This window comes from Dromiciops gliroides, chromosome 4 (genome assembly GCF_019393635.1).
Source record: "Dromiciops gliroides isolate mDroGli1 chromosome 4, mDroGli1.pri, whole genome shotgun sequence".
In the NCBI taxonomy this organism is placed as follows: Eukaryota; Metazoa; Chordata; class Mammalia; order Microbiotheria; family Microbiotheriidae; genus Dromiciops; species Dromiciops gliroides.
In genome coordinates, this window is record NC_057864.1 from 59,815,387 (window position 1) to 59,838,322 (window position 22,936).

At 38.5% G+C, this 22,936-nt stretch overlaps 1 protein-coding gene across 1 annotated transcript in view; it reads left to right on the forward strand.

Moving 5' to 3' along the window:
- Positions 1-15,715, forward strand: part of TIPRL (TOR signaling pathway regulator) — a 28,093-nt gene extending 12,378 nt beyond the window's left edge. Inside the window, exons 5-7 of the mRNA XM_044004170.1 lie at positions 8,437-8,532; positions 11,316-11,378; positions 15,549-15,715. Coding sequence (XP_043860105.1) covers positions 8,437-8,532; positions 11,316-11,378; positions 15,549-15,698 — 309 coding nt within the window. The 3' untranslated portion in view covers positions 15,699-15,715. The remainder of the gene's footprint in view (positions 1-8,436; positions 8,533-11,315; positions 11,379-15,548) is intronic.
- The last annotated feature ends 7,221 nt before the right edge of the window (positions 15,716-22,936 follow it).

Sequence of the window (22,936 nt, forward strand, 5' to 3'; positions counted from 1 at the left end):
CCTTCTTTCTGGTAGCAACTAGTGGTTGGTAAGTGGAGTTACAAATGATTTCTTATAGCATTTTAGTTGAATTTCGCTTTCTAATTTTTATTATTTATTTGTAAATCTATTTTATCTTCTCTTATCTTGTTAGCTTCCTAAACATATCCTACTTCATCTCTCTTCCCAGCATCTAGCACAATGCTTTACACATGATGAATAATAAATATTTTTGGACTTGAATTGCATGTAAAAGTCATCTTCTTTGGAGCTTTTCTAAACTTAAAGCCTAATGTTGTACTCATTTTTGGTGTACTACTGCTCCTTGGGTGTTCACAGGTATGATTATAGAGTATTAAGTTTGATACGCCATTCCAGGTAAGCTACAGAAAAAAAGGGGAAACTTCTCCAGGACCGATGAGTCTTTTCTTGTAAGTTGGGGTTTTAGGGATCAGATTGGACCATGTTACCTCTGAGGGACAGAAGGGCAAAATCTGCACTCTGCCCTTCTACCTTACTTTCCCTCTGATCAAGTATGGTCCTGTCTGGGTTTTAAGGGTCACTTTAAATATGATTTTGATCATGAGCCCATCCTGTTGACTCTGGGTAGAAGAAATCTTTCATAGAGTTTTCTATATTACTCATAAGACAATAACTGTCTGTACTCCTTTGCATAGTCTTATTTCTGTACATGTCCTATTTCCCAATGCTAGATAGAGAATACTTCTCAATTTAAAGCACATAGATGCTTTAAAACTTACAGGGTATTTTATGGACTCCCACATCTGAGCCTCACAAAAACCCTGAAAGGTAGACACTATAGGCACTATACTAGGTTTACAAATGAGGAAAGCAAAGTACAAAGATGCTAAGGGATTTGCTGATGGTCACACAGCTAGTAAAGTATAAAAAGTGAAATTTGAACCAAGTGAAGCCCTGTTTCTAGTGTCTCCCCTCCCCAGACTACAGAGCTGACAAATTGATATTCCTAAAATACAGCTCTACTCATGTCATTTCCCTGTTCAAAATTTTCAGTGACTCCCTATTATTTCTAGATAAATTACACAAAATCTTCAGCCTGGAAACGTTAGAATAGCTGACTCCCAACTGACCTTAGTTTTATTTCATGTTACTTCCCTTTACATACTCTTTGTTCCAGTCAAAATGGCTTATTAGTTCTTCCCTGTAAACAACATTTCATTCCTGCCACCAAGCCTTTGTATCTTGGTCCCTTGTCTGAAAAATATTCATTGCTCATCACCATTTTGTCAAACCTAGAGCTTCCTTCAAAGCATAGTTTAGGGTCCATCTTGGGCACGTGGCCTTTTCTGACTATGCTCTTGCCTCCCCACCATTCTTCCATTAGCGTTAGCTCCCTCTTGAAATTACTTTGTATTAGTTTTTACCTGTGTGTGTTTGTGTGTGCACACGTATGTGTACATAGACACATGTTTATGCATGCATGCTTACCCCCTAAATGAATGTAATTTCTTTTGGTGGCCAGTGGAAGAAGCAATATCATACTATAGATGTTTGGGGGAGATACCAGTGCAAATGTTGGGAGAACCATGTGACCTCAGATGGGAGGAGAGTGGCAGACAATGACGTACAATCTGTGCCTGCCATGGGACCCATTTAGCAATGTACTCTGTCTTTTCCAGCTAGTGTCCTGTGTCTTGCTGAGACCAGGATAGGCTACTCTAGAAGTGAGATATGGAAACATTCTTTGTTATAGGAGCTAGAATCCTGATGCCTTATATATCACGTATATGCATTTCTAATAAAATCTAATAAAATTCTAATTTCTAATAAAATCCCTTTTCTGTGAAAGGAATGTAAGCTCTTTGAGAGAAGGTTGTGATGAAGGCACAGGGCAGGGTTGGTGTGAAGAGTGGGAAAGATGGAAACAGGGGTTTGTGATCAGTCACTTACTTTGAGGGTCTTAGAGATAGTATCATTTTATTAGATGGTGGGTCTAAGGTATGACCATGTCAGTGTATTATTGAAAGTGGAGAAGAAAGAAATCATAGTTATTGATGTGCTCCTGGTTTTAGAGGGACTCATCAAACCAGAGTTGGAGTGTTGTGTTTGATTGTAGCTGTTACATTTTAGGAAGAGCACTGATTATCTGGGGAGTGGGAGGGCTAAACATGCTAAACTTGCTTGCACAGACTTTGGCCTAATCATAAATCTTAAAAAGACGAAAGTCATGTGTCAGAGTGCTATGTCGCCTCCATTGATACACATCGGTAGCTACCAGTTGGATGTCGTAAAACAATTCTTGTATCTTGGCTCTATTGTCAGTGACAATTTGTCACTTGATTCTGAGATCAATCAGAGGATTGGGAAAGCTACTTCAACCATGGCTAAGCTTGCCAAGCGTGTCTGGGCAAACAGTAAACTGACAAGACAAACCAAATTTGCCATCTATAGAGCATGCGTCCTGAGTACCTTACTGTATGGCAGCAAAACATGGACTCTGTATTCTAGACAAGAGAAGAAGCTTAACAGCTTCCACATGCACTGCCTTCGGTGCATCCTTGGCATATCTTGGTCGGATAGGATCACCAACACAGAAGTGCTCCAACGCGCACAACTTCCGAGCATCTACATGCTACTGAAACAAAGACGGCTGTGCTGGCTTGGTCATGTGCACCGAATGCAAGACAGGCTCATTCCTAAAGACCTACTCTATGTCGAGTTATTCTCAGGCCAAAGACCTGCTGGACGCCCCCAGCTTCGATACAGAGTTGTATGCAAGCGAGACTTGAGGACTCTGGGAACAGACATCGGCAGCTGGAAGGAGATGGCCAAGGACCGAACCTGATGGAGTTCAGTACTCAGGAGCAGCTTGCGCACAGCTGAGATGGGCCTTCAAGCTCGGGAGGAAGAAAAACAAACGAGATGCAGGAACCGATGGGCAACAGAGAGCGCAGTTTTCCGATGCTGTGGCTCCCATATCGGACTGCACAGCCACACTGTGGCCTGTGGCTCTTCAAGGTGCTGATCCATGGTCTTCTACGCCTGGGGGAAGCCTACTACTACTACTATTACTACTATTACTACTACTACTACTACTACTACTACTACTACTACTACTACTACTACTACTACTACTACTGGCAGTGCTAAAGGACCTAGACACAGTGCCTAGAGAAGACTGAGCAGGGGGAGTGGGAAAGATAACTGCCTTTTAGGTATTTGAAAGCATGTCATTTTTCTGCTTGACCCCAAAGGATAGAACCAGGAGTAGTTGATGGAAGTTTCAAAGAGGCATTTTGGGGCTTTGTGTAAGGAAAGCCTTCTTAGGATAGCTGTCCCAAAGGGGAATGGGCAGGAGTTCTTACTCTGGGCTCCATTAACCTAAGTTTTGTTGTGTTTTGGTTTTGGATTGCTGCACTTCAATATAATTGGTTTCCTTTGGAAGCCTATATATTTTCTTTTATGCCTTAAAATACATTCGGGGTCGGGGGGGGGGGGCAGCTAGGTGGCGCAGTGGATAGAGCACTGGCCCTGGAGTCAGGAGGACCTGAGTTCAAATGTGGCCTCAGACACTTAACACTTACTATCTGTGTGACCCTGGGCAAGTCACTTAACCCCAATTGCCTCACCCAGGAAAAAAAATACATTCTGGGAGGGGGTTCCTAGAAATCACTCAACTTCCTTAGGGAAACTGACACAGAAAAAGTGAAGAACTTGTGTGCTAGAGGTGTTAGGTGTCTCCCCATTCAAAGTGGCTAAACCTCCAGCCACATGGTAGGGGATGCTGTAGAAGGGATTCTTGTTCAGAGATGGCCTTGACCCTTTTCACTTGACATACTTTGATTTTTTTTCCCCCCTTGCTGAAGTCGTTGAAGTTGATGGCAGGGATTGGGATGGAGAGAAGGAACTAAAATTCAGGTGTTAAATTCAGTGACTTCAATTATCCATACAGATTCTAGAACTTTCTCTCTGCCCAAAGTTAAGCTGTTAATTTCTTGACTTGTCTTAATGATAATCCATTTTTTTTTTTAATTTAATGATAATCCATTTTATTCTTCTAAAGCTTAAGGAACCAAAAAAGGAGACTCTCATTCTGAGTCTTACTCTTTTTTCTGTGGTGGAAAAGATGGGAGCTGTGGTGCAGGTGACCACCGGCTTAGAATTTGTAACAGAGAGGAAAGATGGGCATGGTCTGATATATATCCCTGATTTGGGGAGAATAAATTTCAAATGGTTCAGGGAAAGGATAAGTAGGATCCTAGGGTCTAAGAGTCTATAGGGGAAATCAGCCAAGGAGCTCTTGAGATTGAAATTCTAAAGACTCAGAAATTATACTGCTGATGAAGAAACTCACTGAGTGACTTAGATTGTTAAAAGACACATACAGATGGAGGTAAAGCCAAGATAGAAGAGTACAGGCAGCAATTTAGCTGAACTCTCCCAACATTTCCCTCCCAACAAATTAAAAATAACTCCTCAAATCAGATTTTGTAGTGGCAGGGCCACCAAAAGGTCAGAGTGAGAGATTTTTCCAAGCTAAGACAATTTAGGAGGTGTCTGTAACATCAGGGTGGTAGTGAGCCTTGAGCATGGCAGGAGCACTAGTGCTGGGCCCTGGAGGTGGTTATGATAGTGGCGGCAGCAGCAGTTCAGCAGCTCTCAGGCCAGAGACAGAAGGGGATCTGAAGAGATCAGAAAGAGATTCCAGAGGACCCTTCCCTGGCATTTGCAGTTGGTGCTGATTGGCAACTCTGTTGCCCATAAGCAGTTCTTTGTTGCAGTTCCAGGGTAGAGAAGAGTGCTTCTGGTTAGTCACAAGGGAGCTGGGGCTCTGGTCAATGTTCAAAGATGGAGAAAAATGCTAGCATTTGTGGGTGCAGGAGAGCAGAGGCCCTGATCACAATTGTAAGGCCAACAGGAGTACTGTAGCTTGTAGCTGCAGGGGAGCAGGGGTCCTTTCTGGATAAAGACCAGAGTGCAGACTAGGAGAACAGTTACCACATACCTCTTACTGGATCATAGCATTTTGGAAGTATCGAAAACTTGCAGACCCTCAGAACAAGCTCAGGAAAGAGCAGCATGAAAACACCTGAAGCTTGAGACAGTGCCTCTCTACCCTGAAGTGAGTAGAGCACAACTTTAAAGTTCAAAGTCAAGAAACAGACTGGAGAAATGAGCAAATAACATAAAAACAACTTTGACAATTAAAATCTGACACATTGGCAAGAAAAACCAAGACAAACTCAGAAGAAGGTAACAATGTGAAAACCCCTAAAACTACAACCTCAAAGAAAATATTAATTGGCTACAAACCCAAGAAAAATTGGTAAAAAATAAGTGTGGTGCAAGAAAATTATGAAAAGAGAACTCACAGCTTAGTAAAAGCATAAAAAATACTGAAGAAGATAGCACCTTAAAAATAGAGTTGGCCTAGTGGTAAAATAGGCATAAAAATTCACTGAAGAAAAGACCTCCTTAGAAAGAATTGGCCAATTGGAAAAAGATATGAAAACTCACTGAAGAAAATAATTACTTAAAAATTAAAATTAAGCAAGTGGAAGCTAAAGACTCCATGAGACATCAAGAAACAGAATACGATTAGTAATTATAACTGATTCTGAATGGGATGAGCTTACCCATAAAACAGAAACAGCAGAATGGATTAGCAACCAAGAAACACAATATACATACTTGAAATAGAAAGACACACAGTTAAAATAAAGGGCTGGAGCAGTCTGTTATGTTTCAGCTGAAGTAAAAAAGGGCAGGGGCAGCAATCATGATTTCAGACAAAGCAAAAGTAAAAATAGACCTAATTAAAGGAGATAAATAGGGAAACTACATTTTGCTAATAGGCACTATAGACAATGAAGTAATACCAAAAAATTTTACAGCAAGTTTATCTGGTAAAGGCCTTATTACTCAAATATATAGGGAACTGAGTCATTTATAAAATTAAGAGCCATTCCCCAAGTGATAAATGATCAAAGGATATGAACAGGCAGTTTTCAGAAGAAGAAATCAAGATTATTTATAGCTACATGAGAAAAATTCTCTAAATCACTCTTAGAGAAATTCACATTAAAACAACTCTTTGGCATACCCTCATATCTATTAGACATGACAGATGTTGGAAGGGATTAGGAAAAATAGGCACACTCAAACTATTGGTGAGGTTCCGAACTGGTCTAGTCATTCTGAAGAACAATTTGGCGCCATGTCCCAAGAACTATAAAGCTGTGTGTTCCTGTTGACCTAGCAATACTATATCTATACCCCAAGGAGAGCAAAGAAAAAGAAATAGTCCCTCCACGTTCAAAAACATTTATAGTAGCTCTTTTTGTGGAGGCAAAGAATTAGAAATTGAGGGTATGCTCATCAATTGGAGAATGGCTGAACAAGTTGTGGTATATGTGATGGAGTACTATTGTACTATAAGAAAAGACAGGGGCAGCTAGGTGGCACAATGGATAAAGCACCAACCCTGGATTCAGGAGGACCTGAGTTCAAATCTGGCCTCAGACACTTGACACTTACTAGCTGTGTGACCCTGGGCAAGTCACTTAACCTTCATTGCCCCGCGCAAAAAAAGAAAAGACAAAGGTGGTTTCAGGAAAAAAGAAAAAAAAAAACCTATGGCAAAAGACATGTGTGAACCAATGCAAAGTGAAATGAGAAAAACCTGGGAGATCATTGTGCACAGTGATAGCAATGTTGTAATGATGATCAACTATGAAAGACTTAGCTACCCTGATTAATAAAGTAATCTGAGACAATCCCAAGTGACTCATAATGAGTCACCTTCAGAGAGAGAATTGATGAGCTGAGTGCAAACTAAAGTATAATTTTTTGGGGTTTTTTTGGCAATATGGCTAATATGGAAATGTTTTGTATGATTCCACATGTATAATTGATAATCCTTTTCTGTTTGCCTTCTCAGTAGGTGGGGGAGGGGTGGGAGAAAGGTGGAGAATTTGGAATCAAAATTTAAAAAGAAAAGCATGTTAATAAATCATTTTGAAAAAAATTTGAAAAAGCTGTTTTATAAAAGGGGGCAGGGAAGACACAAACAGATGATAGAAGAAAGGTTAGGTAATGGAGGTTGAAAACCAAGTTGTGGCTTTGTACTATACAAATACTAACAGATCTATTAAATCTCAAAATGAGCTGAGACTGGTGAGGAAGAGTAAAGATAAAAGAAAGGATTTTTAAATACTCTGTTGGGGAAAAGAAGAGGATCAAAGATGGCCTCTGAGATTTTGTGATCGAATTCTTCACTGAGGAATTTGGCATTTACTAGGTCAGCTGCTATGGAGGAATTCTCCATAGCAGCTGACCTAGTAAAGTTAGACCATTAGCTTTTGTTTTCATTATCCTAGACAAGTATATTCTTTTCCATGACATACTTGGTTTACTTTAGTGGTTTTAGGAATTTGCTTATGTACCACAGATGAAATAAATTGGGAAGCATTGACACTGTGCACAATTAGGCCAACCTTTGGCTGTATAAATTTGTGTCTACTCAGTGGTATTAAGCTCAGAGTAGTTCTGGGTCTCATATCTAGTATTTCTAATTAAGTTACAGTAGTAGATGGCAGGGAGGCAGGTGGTCATATTCCTTTTCTGTTAGTAGAAATGATGAGTGATACATTTTCTTTGTATTAATACAGGGTGATCCAAAGAACTTTCATGTTTAAATGTTTCCATGTCATGAAGACTTTGAAAATAAAATTAGAATAAAAATATCCTTAAATCTTTAAAAACAAAAAAAAAGTAGTTATACAGGAGACCCCAAAAGCCTTAATGGAGTTTTGTGGGTTTGTTTGTTTGTTTTGGTGAGGCAGTTGGGGTTAAGTGACTTGCTTGGGGGGGGGGGGGGGGCTCAGCTATTAAGCTCAGGTGACAGCTAGTAAGTGTCAGGTGTCTGAGGCCGGATTTGAATCAGGTCCTCCTGAATCCAGGGCTGGTGCTTTATCCACTGCGCCACCTAGCTGCCCCTCTTTAATGGAGTTCTAAGCTATTACAGCTTTAAAAGCCATGCCAGGACTTTGCGGGTCCCTGTTTCACTATTTTTCCCAAGGTATTTAGGCATCTTTTAATTTTCATCTTCTTTTTAATATCTTTTTCACATAATATTGTACAGATTGGGGAGCTAAGGCACAGAGTGATTATAATTTGAATAGAGTTAAATGGTTGGTAGTGGGATTAGGATTTTCCAGGTCTGGGTTCAGCATTCTTTTCATTAAAGCCCTGCCCCCTCTATCTATAAATTTTGGGGTAATAATACCTGTAGTGTATATTTCAGAGGATTGTAAGGAAAACATTTTTTATACTGTGAAGTGGTATAGTGTGGGTTCTTTTAAAATTCACTTATTACTACCATTGGCAAAGTATGCCATAACTTGAGAAGCATGGCTCATAGAAAAGCTCAATTTTTAACTAAAAAATATAAATGTACTTATTTTTCTCTTTCAGAGAGTGATGCCTTCTAGCTTTTTCCTGCTATTGAGATTTTTCTTAAGAATTGATGGTGTGCTCATCAGGATGAATGACACAAGGCTCTACCATGAGGTATCTATTTCTTATTCCTTGTGATTTCTTTTGTACTATTTGAAGAAAAATCTGAGTAGTTTGAAATTAATTGTTTCAAGTACTGTGCTAATCTTTCTTAATTACCAAGGTCTGTTTTGTGAAGTTCTCTGTTGTATTTACTGTTATATTTACTGTTATTGAAGCATTGAATCTCCTTGTCACTAATTTAGTTTAAAAATCTAATAGTTATAACTTTCTTCAAGCATGACATTGTATCTAATAGCAAAGGTAAATGGAATTCACATCTTTTGGATCTTGCAAATGCCCATGCTATACTTAGGAAGAGAAACAGCTTGGAGTAGTGGGTCAAGAACTGGCCTTAGTCAGGAAGAACTGCTGTCTAACCCTGCCTCTGACAGATAATGGCTCTGTGACCCCAAATCAGGCACTTAATCTCTTAGTGAACTAGACTAAGACTATAAATGGCAAAGCAGGGGTTTACCTGCATTAGGAGAGGGAGTTTCCTCACAAGGAATTCCTCTAGGCCAAGTGGTTAAAGGTCCAAGTTAGTGAAATCTTTTTTTAAAAATAAAAGTATTTTATTATTTTCCAGTTACATGTAGAGATAGTTTTCAACATTTGTTGTTTATATAAGATTTCCAATTTAAAATTTTTCTCTCTCCCTCCCCCCCTCCCCTAGACAGCAGGTAATCTGATACAGGTTTTATATATATACAATAACATCAAACACATTTCTGCATTAGTCATGTTATATGAGAAGAATCAGAGCAAAAAGGAAAAACCTCAAAAAAGAAAAACAGCAACACCAAAACCAAAAGTATGATCCAATCAGCATTCATATTCCACAGTTCCTTTTTTTTTCTGGATTTGGAGAGCCTTTTCCATAGTGAAATGTTTTTATCCATTTGTAAAATGAATACAGATTTGTCCTGACTTTAGAATTATGGACCTCATGCCATTTTTGTGATTTGTTTTACAAGTTTTATAGTTAATGGTTCTGTTGTATAATTATAATAACCAACCTTGGTCCCAGAGAAGAGGTAAGAAGAAATAGTTCTTTCCCTTTTTTGTAGAGGTAGATGGCTATGTAAAATATTGAATATGCCGTCAGATGCAGTTGACAGGTTGCTTGGGTTTGCTTTTTTCCCCCTTTTATTTTAAATCTCTTAGTCAAGAAATGGTTCATTAGGTAGGGAAGGAGGCAGGGCCATCTTGGGAATGAATTCAGTGTAAAAATAAAAGCTATCATAATAATATTAAGAAATACCCCCCCACAAAAACTTAAACGTTCTACAATTCTTAGCTGTGCTTAGAAAAGTAAATTCTGCAAAATAACTTTTTAAATTAAGCACTTTCTAAAAACTGAGCGATCAAGGCAGAAGTTAAACATCTAAAGATGTTTCCTAAGAATATATTGATAGTGTTCATCAAAGGTTACATAAGTATTTATTACATTTATTTCTGGTTCCTGAATCAGTAGCTCCATAGCAAGCTTAAATTTCTTCTTCTTCTTCTTCTTTTTTGGTGGGGCAATGAGGGTTAAATGACTTGTTCAAGGTCATTCAGCTAGTAAGTGTCAAGTGTCTGAGGTCAGATTAGAACTCAGGTCCTCCTGAATCCAGGGCCAGTACTTTATCCACTGTACCACCTAGCTGCTCCTTTCTTAAATTTTCTTAATGGGATTTGAACTTCAGATTCGTGATCATGTTAGATGTTAATTTAGAGAAAAAATTTTCTGTAAGTTGGAATTCCCTTTTCTTAAAAACTTGGGATGATGGGGCAGCTAGATGGCGCAGTGGTTAAAGCACCGGCCCTGGATTCAGGAGTACCTGAGTTCAAATCCGGCCTCAGACACTTGACACTTACTAGCTGTGTGACTGTGGGCAAGTCACTTAACCTCCATTGCCTAAAAAAACAAAACAAAAAAAAAACTTGGGATGATTAGATAAGAGGTCTTTCTCCTTGAAACAGAGATATATCCATCAGTCTTTAAAAAACAGTTTGATTCCCTCCCCTCCCCCCCCAAACAAAACAAAACAAAACACTCAAATGCATGTGCTGTGTACACCAATACAAACAGACAACAGAACTCCAGAACAACAGTCTGATAGGTACTGAGATTGTGGTATATTTTTCTGCTTCAAAAAGAGACATTTTCCCTCTTCTTGGAAAGAGTTTCTTTCAGAAACAAAATTAGAGTTTATTTAAGTACTTGAAAACCTTTGTTAAGAAAGTCTTAACTATTTAAAGGGGAAACTGAGGTCTAGAAGCATCTTGTAATGATGTTACACAGTAAGTCCGTATTGGAAATGGTGGAAAAGGAAAAATTGTTAAGGTCTTTGGATCACAAATAATTGTGATATACATACTGAGATGTCTCACAATTTTAAGATTTAGGAGTAATATTTGGATTCTTATTTAGTAAAAGATTGAAAAAAGTATCCTATAAGCTCCTGATTGAGGTAGAATAATGTCCTTTGAATTGATCATTTACATATAGTAAGTTGATATTATTGCTTTATTACAATAGTCTTGATGATTCACTGTTCAGGTTGCCCCCGCATATTTGCTTACATTAATGCCTGTGATTCTTCTGTGATGTCAATTACTGGACAGGAATTGGTAACTCATACCCTTTGGGATAAAGAAGGTGAATGGGAGTCATGATCATTTTATAAAACAAGTTGCTATTATCAGGCTATAAGTTTCTTTCATAACATGTTACAAAAGCAATGCATAGGTAACACTAAAAAGAAGACATAAATCAGTACAATCAAATACTATCTTTTTATTTTTAACAGGCCGACAAGACTTATATGTTAAGAGAATACACTTCAAGAGAGAGCAAAATAGCAAATTTAATGGTATTGTATCTAAATTTCATTTTTTAGAAATATAATTTTAATGTTTCCTGTTAAGTACTACCGTAGCATGTTATCTTTGAAATCTAAATATTGATTTCATCATCCCTTTCAGTCATGTACAACCCTTTGTGACCCCATGGACTATATCACTCCAAGCCCTTCTATCCTCCACTATCTCCCCAACTCTGTCCCAGCTCAGGTTTGTTGCTTCCATGACTCTATCTATCAATCTCATCCTCTGCCATCCCCTGTCTCTTTTGCCTTCAGTCTTTGCCAACATCAGAGTCCTTTCCAATGAGTACTGTTTTCTCATTATGTGGCAAAAGTATTTAAGCTTCATCTTCAGTATTTGACCTTTCAGGGAATAGTCTGAATTAGTTTTTTTAAGTATTTACTATTTTGATCTCCTTGCTGTCCAAGGAACTCTCAAAAATCTTCACCAGCACTGCAATTCAAAAGCATTGATTCTACAGTGCTCAGGTTTTTTTATAGTTCAACTCTCACAGTCTTATGTTGCTACTGGGAAAACCATAGCTTTGACTATATGGAAAGGTGATGTCTCTGCTTTTTAACGTGCTTACAAGATTTGCCATAGCTTTCTTTCCCAGGAGCAAGCAACTTTTTATTTCATAGCTACAGTCACCATCTACAGTGATCTTTGAATCCAAGAATATAAAATCTGACACTGCTTCCATTTCTTTTCCCACTATTTGCCAGGAAGTGATAGGACCAATTGCCAAGAATTTAGTTTTTGTTGTTAAGAGAGCTTTTACACTCTCCTCTTTCACCCTCATCAAGAGACTTCTTAATTCTTCTTCACTTTCTGCCATCAGAGTTGTATCATCTGCATATCTGAAATTGTTATTTCTCCCGGCTACCTTCATTAAAGCTTTTGATTCATCTAGTCTGGCATTTCACATGATGTTCTTTTCATATAAGTTAAATAAGATCACAATATACAGCCACGTCATATTCCTTTTCCAGTCTTAAACCAATCAGTTGTTCTATGTTTAGTTTTAACTGTTGCTTTTTGGCCCACATACAGTTTCCTCAGGAGACAAGTAAAATAATCTGGTACTCCCATCTCTTTAAGGATTTGCCACATTCTGTTGTGATCCACACAAAGGCTTTAGAATAGTTAATGAAGCAGGAGGAGAAGTTTTTCTGGAACTTCCTTGCTTTCTCCATAATCTTGTGAATGTTGGCAATTTGGTTTCTGGTCTTCTGCCTCTTTGAAAACCAGCCTGTGCTTGTGGTATTTCTTGGTTCACATACTGCTAAAGCCTAGCTTGTAGAATCTTAAGCATAACCTTGCTGGTGAAAGCAGTTGTTGGGTAATTTGAACATTGTTTGATACTGCCCTTCTTTAGGATTGGGATGCAAACTTATCTTTTCCAGTCCAGTGGCCATTGTTGAGTTTTCCAAATTTGCTGGCATATTGAGTGCAGCGCTTTAACAGCATCATCTTTTAGGGTTTTAAATAGCTGAGCTGGAATGCTATCACCTCCAGTAGCCATATTGTTAGTAATCCTTCCTAAGACCCACTTGACTTCATTCTTCAGGATGTCTGCCTCTAGATTAGTAACCACATCATTGTGGTTATTGGTGATGCTAACATTTTTCATGAATAATTCTTCTTTTATGTATATCCACACCTCTTAGCACCTTTTCTTAATCTCTTCTATTTCTGTTACATCCCTACCATTTTTGTCTTTAATTATGCCCATTTTGGCATGAAATGCTCTCTTGATGTTTCTTGAAGAGATCTCTTGTCTTTCCTATTATATTGTTTTCTTCTATTTCATTGCATTGCTCATTCAAGGAAGCCTTGTCTCTCCTTGCTATTCTTTGCAATTTTGCATTTAGTTGGGTACATCTTTCCCTTTCTCCTTTCCCTTTTGCTTTCCTACTTTCCTCAGCTGTTTATAAAGCCTCATCAGACAGCCATTTTGCTTTCTTGTTCTTTTTCTTTGGGATGATTTTTGTTTGTAAACCTCAGTCCATAGTTCTTCAGGCACTCTATTTATCAGATCTAATCCCTTAAATTTATTTACCACCCTCTACTTCATATCCATAAGGGTTGTTATTTAAGGTCATACTTATATATGGCCTGATGGTTTTCCCTTCATTTTAAGCCTGAATTTTGCAATAAAAAGCTTATGATTTGAGCCGCAGTCAGCTCTAGGTCTTGTTTTAACTGAATGTATAGAGCTTCTCCACCTCTGGCTGCAAAGTAAATAATTGATCTGCCTTTTATATTGACCATATGGTGAAGTCATATGTAGAGTCATCTTTCGGGTTGTTGAAAAAGAGTATTTGCTATGACCAGCAAGTTATCTTGACAAAACTCTTAGTCTCTGCTGGCTTCATTTCGAACTCCAAAGCCAAACTTGCCTGTTATTCCAGTTATCTTCTGATTTCCTACTTTAGGATTTCAATGCCCTCTTTGGGATGTGGCATCTGTATTTGGCATTATTTCCACAAGATGTTGTAGGTCTTTATAGAACTGATCAATTTTGGCCTCTTCAGCATCAGTGGTTGGAGCATAGACTTGTATTACTGTGATGTTGAATGCTTTGCCTTGGATTCAAACAGATATTCAGTTTTGGAGATTATGCCCTAGTACTGCTTTTCTTACTCCTTTCCTAAGGACTGCTCCATTCTAAGGATCCTTGTCCACAGTACTATATGTAGTGATCACCCGAGTTAAATTTACCCATTCCCACCCATTTAAGTTCACCGACATTCAAATTGTTGTTGTTCTGTTGCCTGTTTGACCATATCCAGCTTATCTTGGTTCATAGATCTTATATTGAAGGTTCCTATGTTATCTTGATCTTTTTAGCATCAAACTTGCCTTTCATCACCAGACACTGAGCTTCCTTTTGGCTTTGGCCTAGTTGCTTCATTAGTGTCAGAGCTCCTTCTTATTGTCCTCTGTTCTTCTCCAAGTGTATTGGACACTTTCTTACCTGAGGGGCTCATCTTGTGGTGTCATATCTCCCCTCTTGGATCCCTGCCTTGTTGTGGTGTAGGGGCTTGTGCAGCTCAGGCAGCTAGGAGCTGTGCTGTACAAGGTACCCAAGGTAGAAAGGTTGTTGTAGAGAGTTCTGACAAAAGATGATCCACTGGAGAAGGAAATGGCAAACTACTACAATATCTTTGCCAAGAAAATCCCATGGGTAGTATTAACATAGTAAACGAGATAACCAACGACACTCTGCTCTATTACACATATACATACTTTCCTGAGGGACAGATATAAAATAGAATACTGTGCATAGATTTGGGAATTGGAAGGGACCATATATCATTTGGTCTAACTCCCTTTTTTTTTTTCCCCACAGTTGAGGATAGTGATACCCAGAGATAAAGTTTCTTTTCTAGTGTCACAGATTTGGAAAGTTACTTATCAAGGACTAGAACACAGGTTTTCTGACTTTTGAAGGAGTCGTTCTTCTTCTACCCCCGTCAGAACTCTGCCTACCATGTTCTCTTTCCCCCAACCTTAAGCAGCATGACCACACTTAATAAGAGTGGTTAATTCCACGTCCCAAATACTATCCTGTAGACATAATCTAATTGTTTCAACACATTATGTTGATGTCCTTTAATAACCGTTCCACTGTGATCTGGTAATAGTGCCCTTTTAGACCTATTACCCTGAGTTGTTAAAGGAGGGTAATCCACTCAAATGACTTGAAAGTGGAGTGTTTTAAATTCAACTACATTAAAATCCAGATTTGTCTTCTTTAGTACTGTAGAGGCTTAGAAAAGGCATTTGGGTTTTGTTTTGTATCACACATCGTTAGGTGAGATCAAACAGAAAACTCTGAAGTTAAGAATTGGAAGTCACATGATTTGGGGGAATTAGCATGTGGGATGGTACAAATTAAGCAGAACACTTTGTGTATACCAAATGCACGTTAGTAAATTCTTTAAGTTTAATGCAATGTAGTGAACCCATTTGAGGAAGATGTTTAATAGCAAAGCTTGGGGTATCTGAGCATTTCTGATAGTGTTGTAAAACAAGTTCCTCTCATTTTATGGGATCTGATTTGAATATTTAAGATTACAAGTACTTGAGCAAACTCCTTAAAGTAAATATATTTATGAATGGACTGTAAAAATGATATGTAAGAAAACTAACTCAGTTTATTTGTGTCCTAGCATGTTCCACCAGCCCTCTTTACGGAGCCTAATGAAATATCACAATACCTACCTGTAAAGGAGGCAGTCTGTGAGAAGCTGGAGTTTCCAGAAAGAATCGATCTTAACCTTGTGGCTACACAGGAAAATACAGGCATGGAATCTAAATAAAATGTCATACAATATGAGCTCTCTGTGGAACCCTCGCTGGAGACGACTGCTTTTTGGGGGGGAGGGGTTAGGGAGGGTTGTCTAAGGGACGCTGAGGTGCCTTTCCTTGTGTCCAGATTTTCTGTAGCCTTAAAGGAAAGAAAATGAAAGCTTGATGTAGGGAGGTTCTACACAACCTGCTTTTCATTCCACCTGTCCATATCTGTCCATATCTGAAATTAATGGGAGACTGAATTGAACTAAGGTTTTCAGTTGTTATAGAATGGCACCTCGACAGTAGATATTTGTGTCCTAAAGAGCAATCAGAGGCAGTGAGCATGTAATTAACCACAAATAGTGTTTTGCATGATGAGATTAAATAAATGAACCAAATCTAGTAGTTCTTTTATAACTTTCATAGGATTCCTGGAAAATGAAAGATTGTGCATTTTGATAGCTTTGCAGAAAAATACTACTAAAAGACACTGCTGGAAAAAAGTGACTTTAGTTCACAAGTTAATCTAACTTTTATATTTACAGAGTAAGTTTATATTTTCCCTTGAAAAACCATTATGTTAAATGGGACTTTAAGGCAAAATATTCATAATTAGAGCCAAAATAATTTATTTCCAGAATTTCAAGCTAATTTATCCATTGAAACAGTGATTAATAGTGTATATCCCTCAGCTATGGCCCCTCACTGATAGGTGTGCTGGCATCACTGCTGGGTTTCGGCTGGCATCTTTGGCAGGTGCCTTATTTTTGGTTCTGTTGGACTGATGTTTTTTTTTTACTTCTACCTTACATGACACCTTAATGTGAATAAATATGCTGAGAAGTTTTAGGTAAATACCAGATCTCATATTAAGGAGAAATATACTACATATTAAGTCCAAAAACTAGATTTTTTTTTTCCACAAAATATTTGGGGTCGGCATGAGGGGGTAAGAAAATGAGGAGAAAATATTTTAAAAATAAAACCTATTTTTTATATTCAAATTTTCAGGTTTTTAATATGACAGGGGCGGGGACTCATTAAAAAGGAATAAACTTAGGAACCATGGAAAAAAGACTGGATAGCTTTACAGTGAAGTGCAAAAACCCGTTAAAAATATATGGTCTTTTAAAAACATTTTATTTTATTTTTGCCTGTCTACATGGTGCATGTAAAGCAGAAAATGATTACTGTAGCATTAGGTAAGAGATTTATTGAAGCAAGTGCATTTTTGTTATCTTTTTTTTAAAAAGGAAGTAACAACTCTGTTTCCTTTGGAGGAGTTGCTTCATCCTTACCTTCCCCTGAAGCACAAATTACTAAATGGTCTTATTAACATTTTAACAAACAATACGCTGCTCTTCTGCTTTCACCCTTGGGAAGGTTTTAGAGGTAGTAGGATGTTAAGTTTATCTGTGAAGATCTTGGTTGAAATCATCTGCCAGAGGGTCTATGTCCTACCTGAGAAATTGTAGTTAAAGCAGAAAGACCTGGACCCTCTTGAGTCTCATTCTCAGCTTACCTATTGTTTTATAGAATGATGTTGTAAACCACCCAGAAATTGAACCTTATTAGGCAAGTCTCCTGATAAACTGTTAAGGAAATCCTCTATCTTTTACTGTATCACCTCAAGCAAGGCAGATGTATAAAAGCAGAATTTAATATGCTCTGAGAGAATGCATTGCAGATTTACTGGATATCCATCTATTCCTGTATGAAAGTGGACGCTTTCTCTTTAGGCAGGAGAGTGTATATACTGTATGTGACTAACTGATTCAAAAGCTTTTGTTTGCCATGTTTGAATGGAGAAGACTCCTTATCCAAACAAGTTGCAAAAGACTGACAACTGAAATGACTGTATATTAGTTGGGCTGTCCAACTTGTACCATCTCCCTCCCTTTTTTCCTTTGTGGATGTATTGGTGTCAGGGTCAGTCCCTTATTTCCTACTTTGAGTACTTAATGAAAAGATATTGTAGGGAATAAAAATAATGAATTACATTTGGGGGAGGGCTCCAGGTGGAAGGGTAAGTATGTTTCTGAATATTTCATGACCAAGCCCCAATGATATTACTATATAAAATACATATGAGACAGCTTGTCCGTTGTGATATGACACATCGTTTTGTATTATTTGTTCCAAATGTCTTCATTTTTTTGTAAGTGAAAAATAAACAAGGAATTACTGGCCTATGTTGGGGCTGGTTTCTTGTGTGTGTGTGTGTGTGTGTGTGTGTGTGTGTGAGAGAGAGAGAGAGATACTTCTAATGGTACTAGGATTTGTGGTTTTTTCCTCTTCATATTTTGTGATGTAAATACAGAGTCACTGGTTACATGTAAATCATCAGAACTATCTGAAAAAACAAGGAAAGTACACTAAATAGCCCTTTGGTATTAAGGAGTAATGGGTACTTAAATACAATTCATAACCAATTTAGTTTTCTTTCAGGGTAAAGGTCCTTATGCAGATGTTTCAAGTAGCCAGTGCTCTTTGCTTCCTGGGTTAATGCTTTCTTTTTCTTTGTAAATGTGAAGAGCGATTCCTAGCATTATTACATCATTATTTCTATGGTGATTTCTGTCTAACATGCATTTACATAATGGTTTATTAGTCATTCGTTACAGTAACCTTTAGGTAGACTATCATGTCCATCTAAACACAAAACAATATATCCCAGGGCATACACAAGTCTAGCTTCTTGGTTACCTGTTAGTCTGATTTATTTCAATAAGATTTTTATTGCTTTCTGTGTGGCAATCACCATCCCAGACACTGACGACATGAAGACAAAAAGGGACCTTACTTGCTTCAAGGAGGGAAAACAACATGTTCATCATTTCAGTCATGTGCAACTCTTCGTGACCCCATTTGGAGTTTTCTTGGCAGAGGTCCTGGAGTGGTTTGCCATTTCCTTCTCCAACTCATTTTGCAGGCAAGGAGCTGAAGCAAAGAGGGTTAAGTGACTTGCTCAGGGTCACATAACTAGTGTCTGAGGTCAGATTTGAATTCAGGAAGATCAAAAATATATGCAAAATAAATACGAATTAAGAAAGTCCTTTAACTGGAGATGGTAGTTGCTCTGAGCCTTACAGGAAGATGAGGATTATAAGAGATGGAAGTGAAGAGAAAAAAGCCTGAGGGGGTGGGTGAATGTGCACAGGCCAGGAGATGGATTGTCATACCAGGGAACACCAAGTAGGTTAGTATGGCCATTATATCAAAGGGGTGGGGTTGACCAGTGTGAAGCACAGTTTTTCTTGGTGTACAAACCCCAAAGCTTACAAATCATTATTGTATATGGATATATGTTGACCACTACTTACCCTAAGAGAATATGCCTTGTATTGTATCTTTGTGTATTGTTTGCAAAAACCTCTTACTTTTTGGACTGTGTGGTTACATTTTTGGAAAGTGCTACCATTGGCAAAAAATAGCAACTACTTAAATAGGTTTTCTTATGATGGGTTGGACCCTAGCTTCTTAATCTGTGGGTCTTGACCCTATATAGGGTTGCATAACTGAATGTGGGGGGTCATGAAAAATTTGGCAACAGTAAAGGATTATGTATACCTATTTTATATACTTGGGGTCATGTAAAAATTTCCTGGGGGAAGAAAGGATCAATAATGGAAAAAGTTTAAGAAGCTTTGAGCTAGAATATAATCTTGATTTTAGGCCCATGAGTTAACAGTTGAAATATTTACCAGTGTCAGACCAAAGAAAAGGTTCTCCTTATTTGTTGGGTCAGTATGACTTGAGCAACAGAGATTTCATGTCCAATTCCTGGATTTTCATCAATATGCTTGTGTATGAGGGAGCGGCTAGGTGGCGCAGTGGATAAAGCACCGGCCCTGGATTCAGGAGTTCCTGAGTTCAAATCCGGCCTCAGACACTTGACATGTACTAGCTGTGTGACCCTGGGCAAGTCACTTAACCCCCATTGCCCCACCAAAAAAAAAAAAAAAAGCTTGTGTATGCCATCCGAACCCCCCCTTCCCCAGCAATGAGGGTTAAGTGACTTGCCCAGGGTCACACAGCTAGTAAGTGTCAAGTGTCTGAGGCTGGATTTGAACTCAGGTCTTCCTGAATCCAAGGCTGGTGCTTTACCCACTGCACCATGTAATAGCACCCCCCAATGAATGATTAAGAGAACTTAGTATCTGCTTTAGGAAGAGGAAGAAAGAAGTCTTTGTGGGAAGACCCATATAGCCAAAAATAAATAAATAAATGAATAAATAAGCACATAAATAAGTAAACAAATGAAAGAAAGGAAGGATATTCATTATCACTTGCTGGGAGATGGGAATGGGATGCTGTGGTCCCCTAAATCTTTCAGATTGGGGTGGTGGCATTGCCTGTACTTTTTGTACAGGAAAAACACCATTTCTGACCTTTTAGGGATCTTAGCCCCTTTTTAGTGATTACAGGATTGTGGTTGGTGGGCAATGAAATATTACCTCTGCTTCCAAATTTATGTCATGGGATCTTTAAACACAGTAATTAATTGAAAGGTTAAGAAGATGGGATTCAAATGTTTTCCAATTTACTCTTGGTACCTATTGAGGGGGATGTGGAGGATTTTACCCATAATCTTAAGGTGCTTAAGGTTGGTTAGATGCAGGTTGACAACTTATGAAATGAAAATTAGGGAAATGAGGAAACCTCAACTGATTTTAGGAGTAAAAGTGATAAAGCAAGAAGCAATTAAAATTCTGTAGGTATATAGGATGGTAGCCAATATGGTCATAACTTTGCCTGAACAGTGCCAGAAGGGTGGTTGTGGGTTCTCTCTAGTTATCAAAGACCTCCAATGGAGGTACATATCATTTCTTTTGGTATTCTACATCTGATTGCTGTCTCCGATTTCCTGAGGAGGGTGGGGAAGAATGATGGAGGAAGATCCGCTTTCAATGTATATTCCAAAGGATTGATGTTGAAGCATGGTATCTATCTCTTGATAGAAGTAATGGGTTGGGGCAGCTAGGTGGCGCAGTGGATAGAGCACCGGCCCTGGAGTCAGGAGTACCTGAGTTCAAATCTGGCCTCAGACACTTAACACTTACTAGCTGTGTGACCCTGGGCAAGTCACTTAACCCCAATTGCCTCACTAAAAAAAAAAATTTAAAAAAAAAAAGAAGTAATGGGTTTAGGGTGCAGAATAAGACACGTTTTTTGTTTTTTGTAGGGCAGCGAGGGTTAAGTGACTTGTCCAGGGTCACACAGCTAGTGTCAAGTGTCTGAGGCAGGATTTGAGCTCAGGTCCTCCTGAATTCAGGGCGGGTGCTTTATCCACTGCACCACCTAGCTGCCCTCAAGACACATGTTTTTCGAACATGCCCAGTGAGGGAATTTGCATTGTGTGGCAGCATATAACCAAAGGAATGGGAATCATAAGGAAGAGATCATTTCTAATTAAATTTTTTTAAAACCCTTTCAATTACAGGTTTGAAGGGCATTATTAATCAAGTTATATATAAATATGAATTATTATAGCAAGAAATAAATTCATTTTAAAAGCCTCTTTAAAAACTTTTTTTACTTCTAAATTTTCTCCCTCCCTGAAACTCTGCTATGACCCTTGGTGGGGAAGGGGGAGGGAATTCCTTTCCTATTTACTGTGACAGTGGCTATGATGGTGATAGTTCTCACATTGGTCTTACCCTAGTCCCTACTTTGGACTGACCATCATGGTGTTCATGAGGTAATATGGGTCATAGCAGTGTCGAAGGAGAGAAGGGGACAGGGGTTAGATGAGAGATGTTATGAAAGTAAAATCAAAAGGATTTGGCAATTGATTAGATATGGAACTGGAGTCAGGAGGACAAGTTCAGATCTGCCTTCAGACACTAAACTGTGATCCTGGGCAAGTCACTTAGGTCTCCTCCACTTTTTTCACCTGTAAAATAGGTTTGATAATAGCATCTACCCCTAGGGTGGTTGTAAGAATAAAATACTATTTTTACAGTGCTGTTTTTTCTTTTCTTTTTTTCAGGGCAATGAGGATTAAGTGACTGTGTCTGAGGTCAAATTTGAACTCAGGTCCTCCTGAAATCCAGAGCCAGTGCTTTATCCACTGTGCTACCTAGCTATCCCCTGTACAATGCTTTTCAAACCTTAAAGTGCTATATAAATGTTAGCAATGGTTGTATTGTTATCATAGGGGGAAGGGAAAGAGAAGATGAAGAGCTGAAGATAACATCTAGGTAGTGAGCTTAGGCAACTGGGAGGATGGTGGTGCCCTTAACAAGACAGCAAGTCTAGATAAGTGAGAGTAGTGAATCTCTTGCAGTGATTGAATTATTCAAATTCTCACAGCATGTTTTCATTGGTCTAGCCTGGAACCAATGATCATATTTTGCATAATCAAAACTTTGAATAATATGTAAAAAGAAGAGGGAAGGATGTGTGTGTGTATAAGAGAATGAATTCAGTTTTGGACATAATGAGTTTAATATGTCCATGAGACACTCAGTTTGAGATAGTCAATAGGCAGATTGGAGATGATGACTGGAGGTTAGGAGAGAGGTTACTTAGCTATATAGATTTGAGAATCAGCAATATAGAGATGATCATCAAATCCATGGGAGCTGATGATATCACCAAGTGAAAGGGTATAGAGGAAGAAGTGCTGAGGAGTAAGCACTGGGGTCACCCATGGTGAATGGGCATAGCCTGAAAGAAATTCCAACAAAATTCACTACACTAATAAATGATAGTCTACATGTGTCAGGGCAGCTTGGTGGTGCAGTAGTGCATAGAGCTCCAGGCTTGAAGTCAGGAAGACTGCTTCATGAGTTTAAATCCAACCTCAGCTACTTCCTAGCTGTATGACCCAGGGCAAGCCACTTAACTCTGATTGCCTCAGTTCCTCATCTGTAAAATGAGCTGGAGAAGGAAATGGCAAACCACTCCAGTATCTTTGTCAAGAAAATCCCAAATGAGGTCACAGAGAGTCCGACATGACTAAACAACAACACAACAATTACCTGTTTAAAGCATCGATTGACTTAGTTATTTTAGGGGTTTTCTGGCAATAGCCATGGAAGTCACTAATTGGTATTTTCTTTGACTGTAAATAAAATTATGCCTACAGAGTCTTTCTTAAACCTCTCAGCTAAAAGTGGTCTCATCCTCCCTAAATTTTCCTCTAGCACTTTGTCTAGATCACAATAGCATATAACCATCTTGAGAAGAGAGACAATGCCATTTTTATCTTTGTGTTCCTAGTACCCAGCACAATGCCTTGCACAAACTGGGCATAATT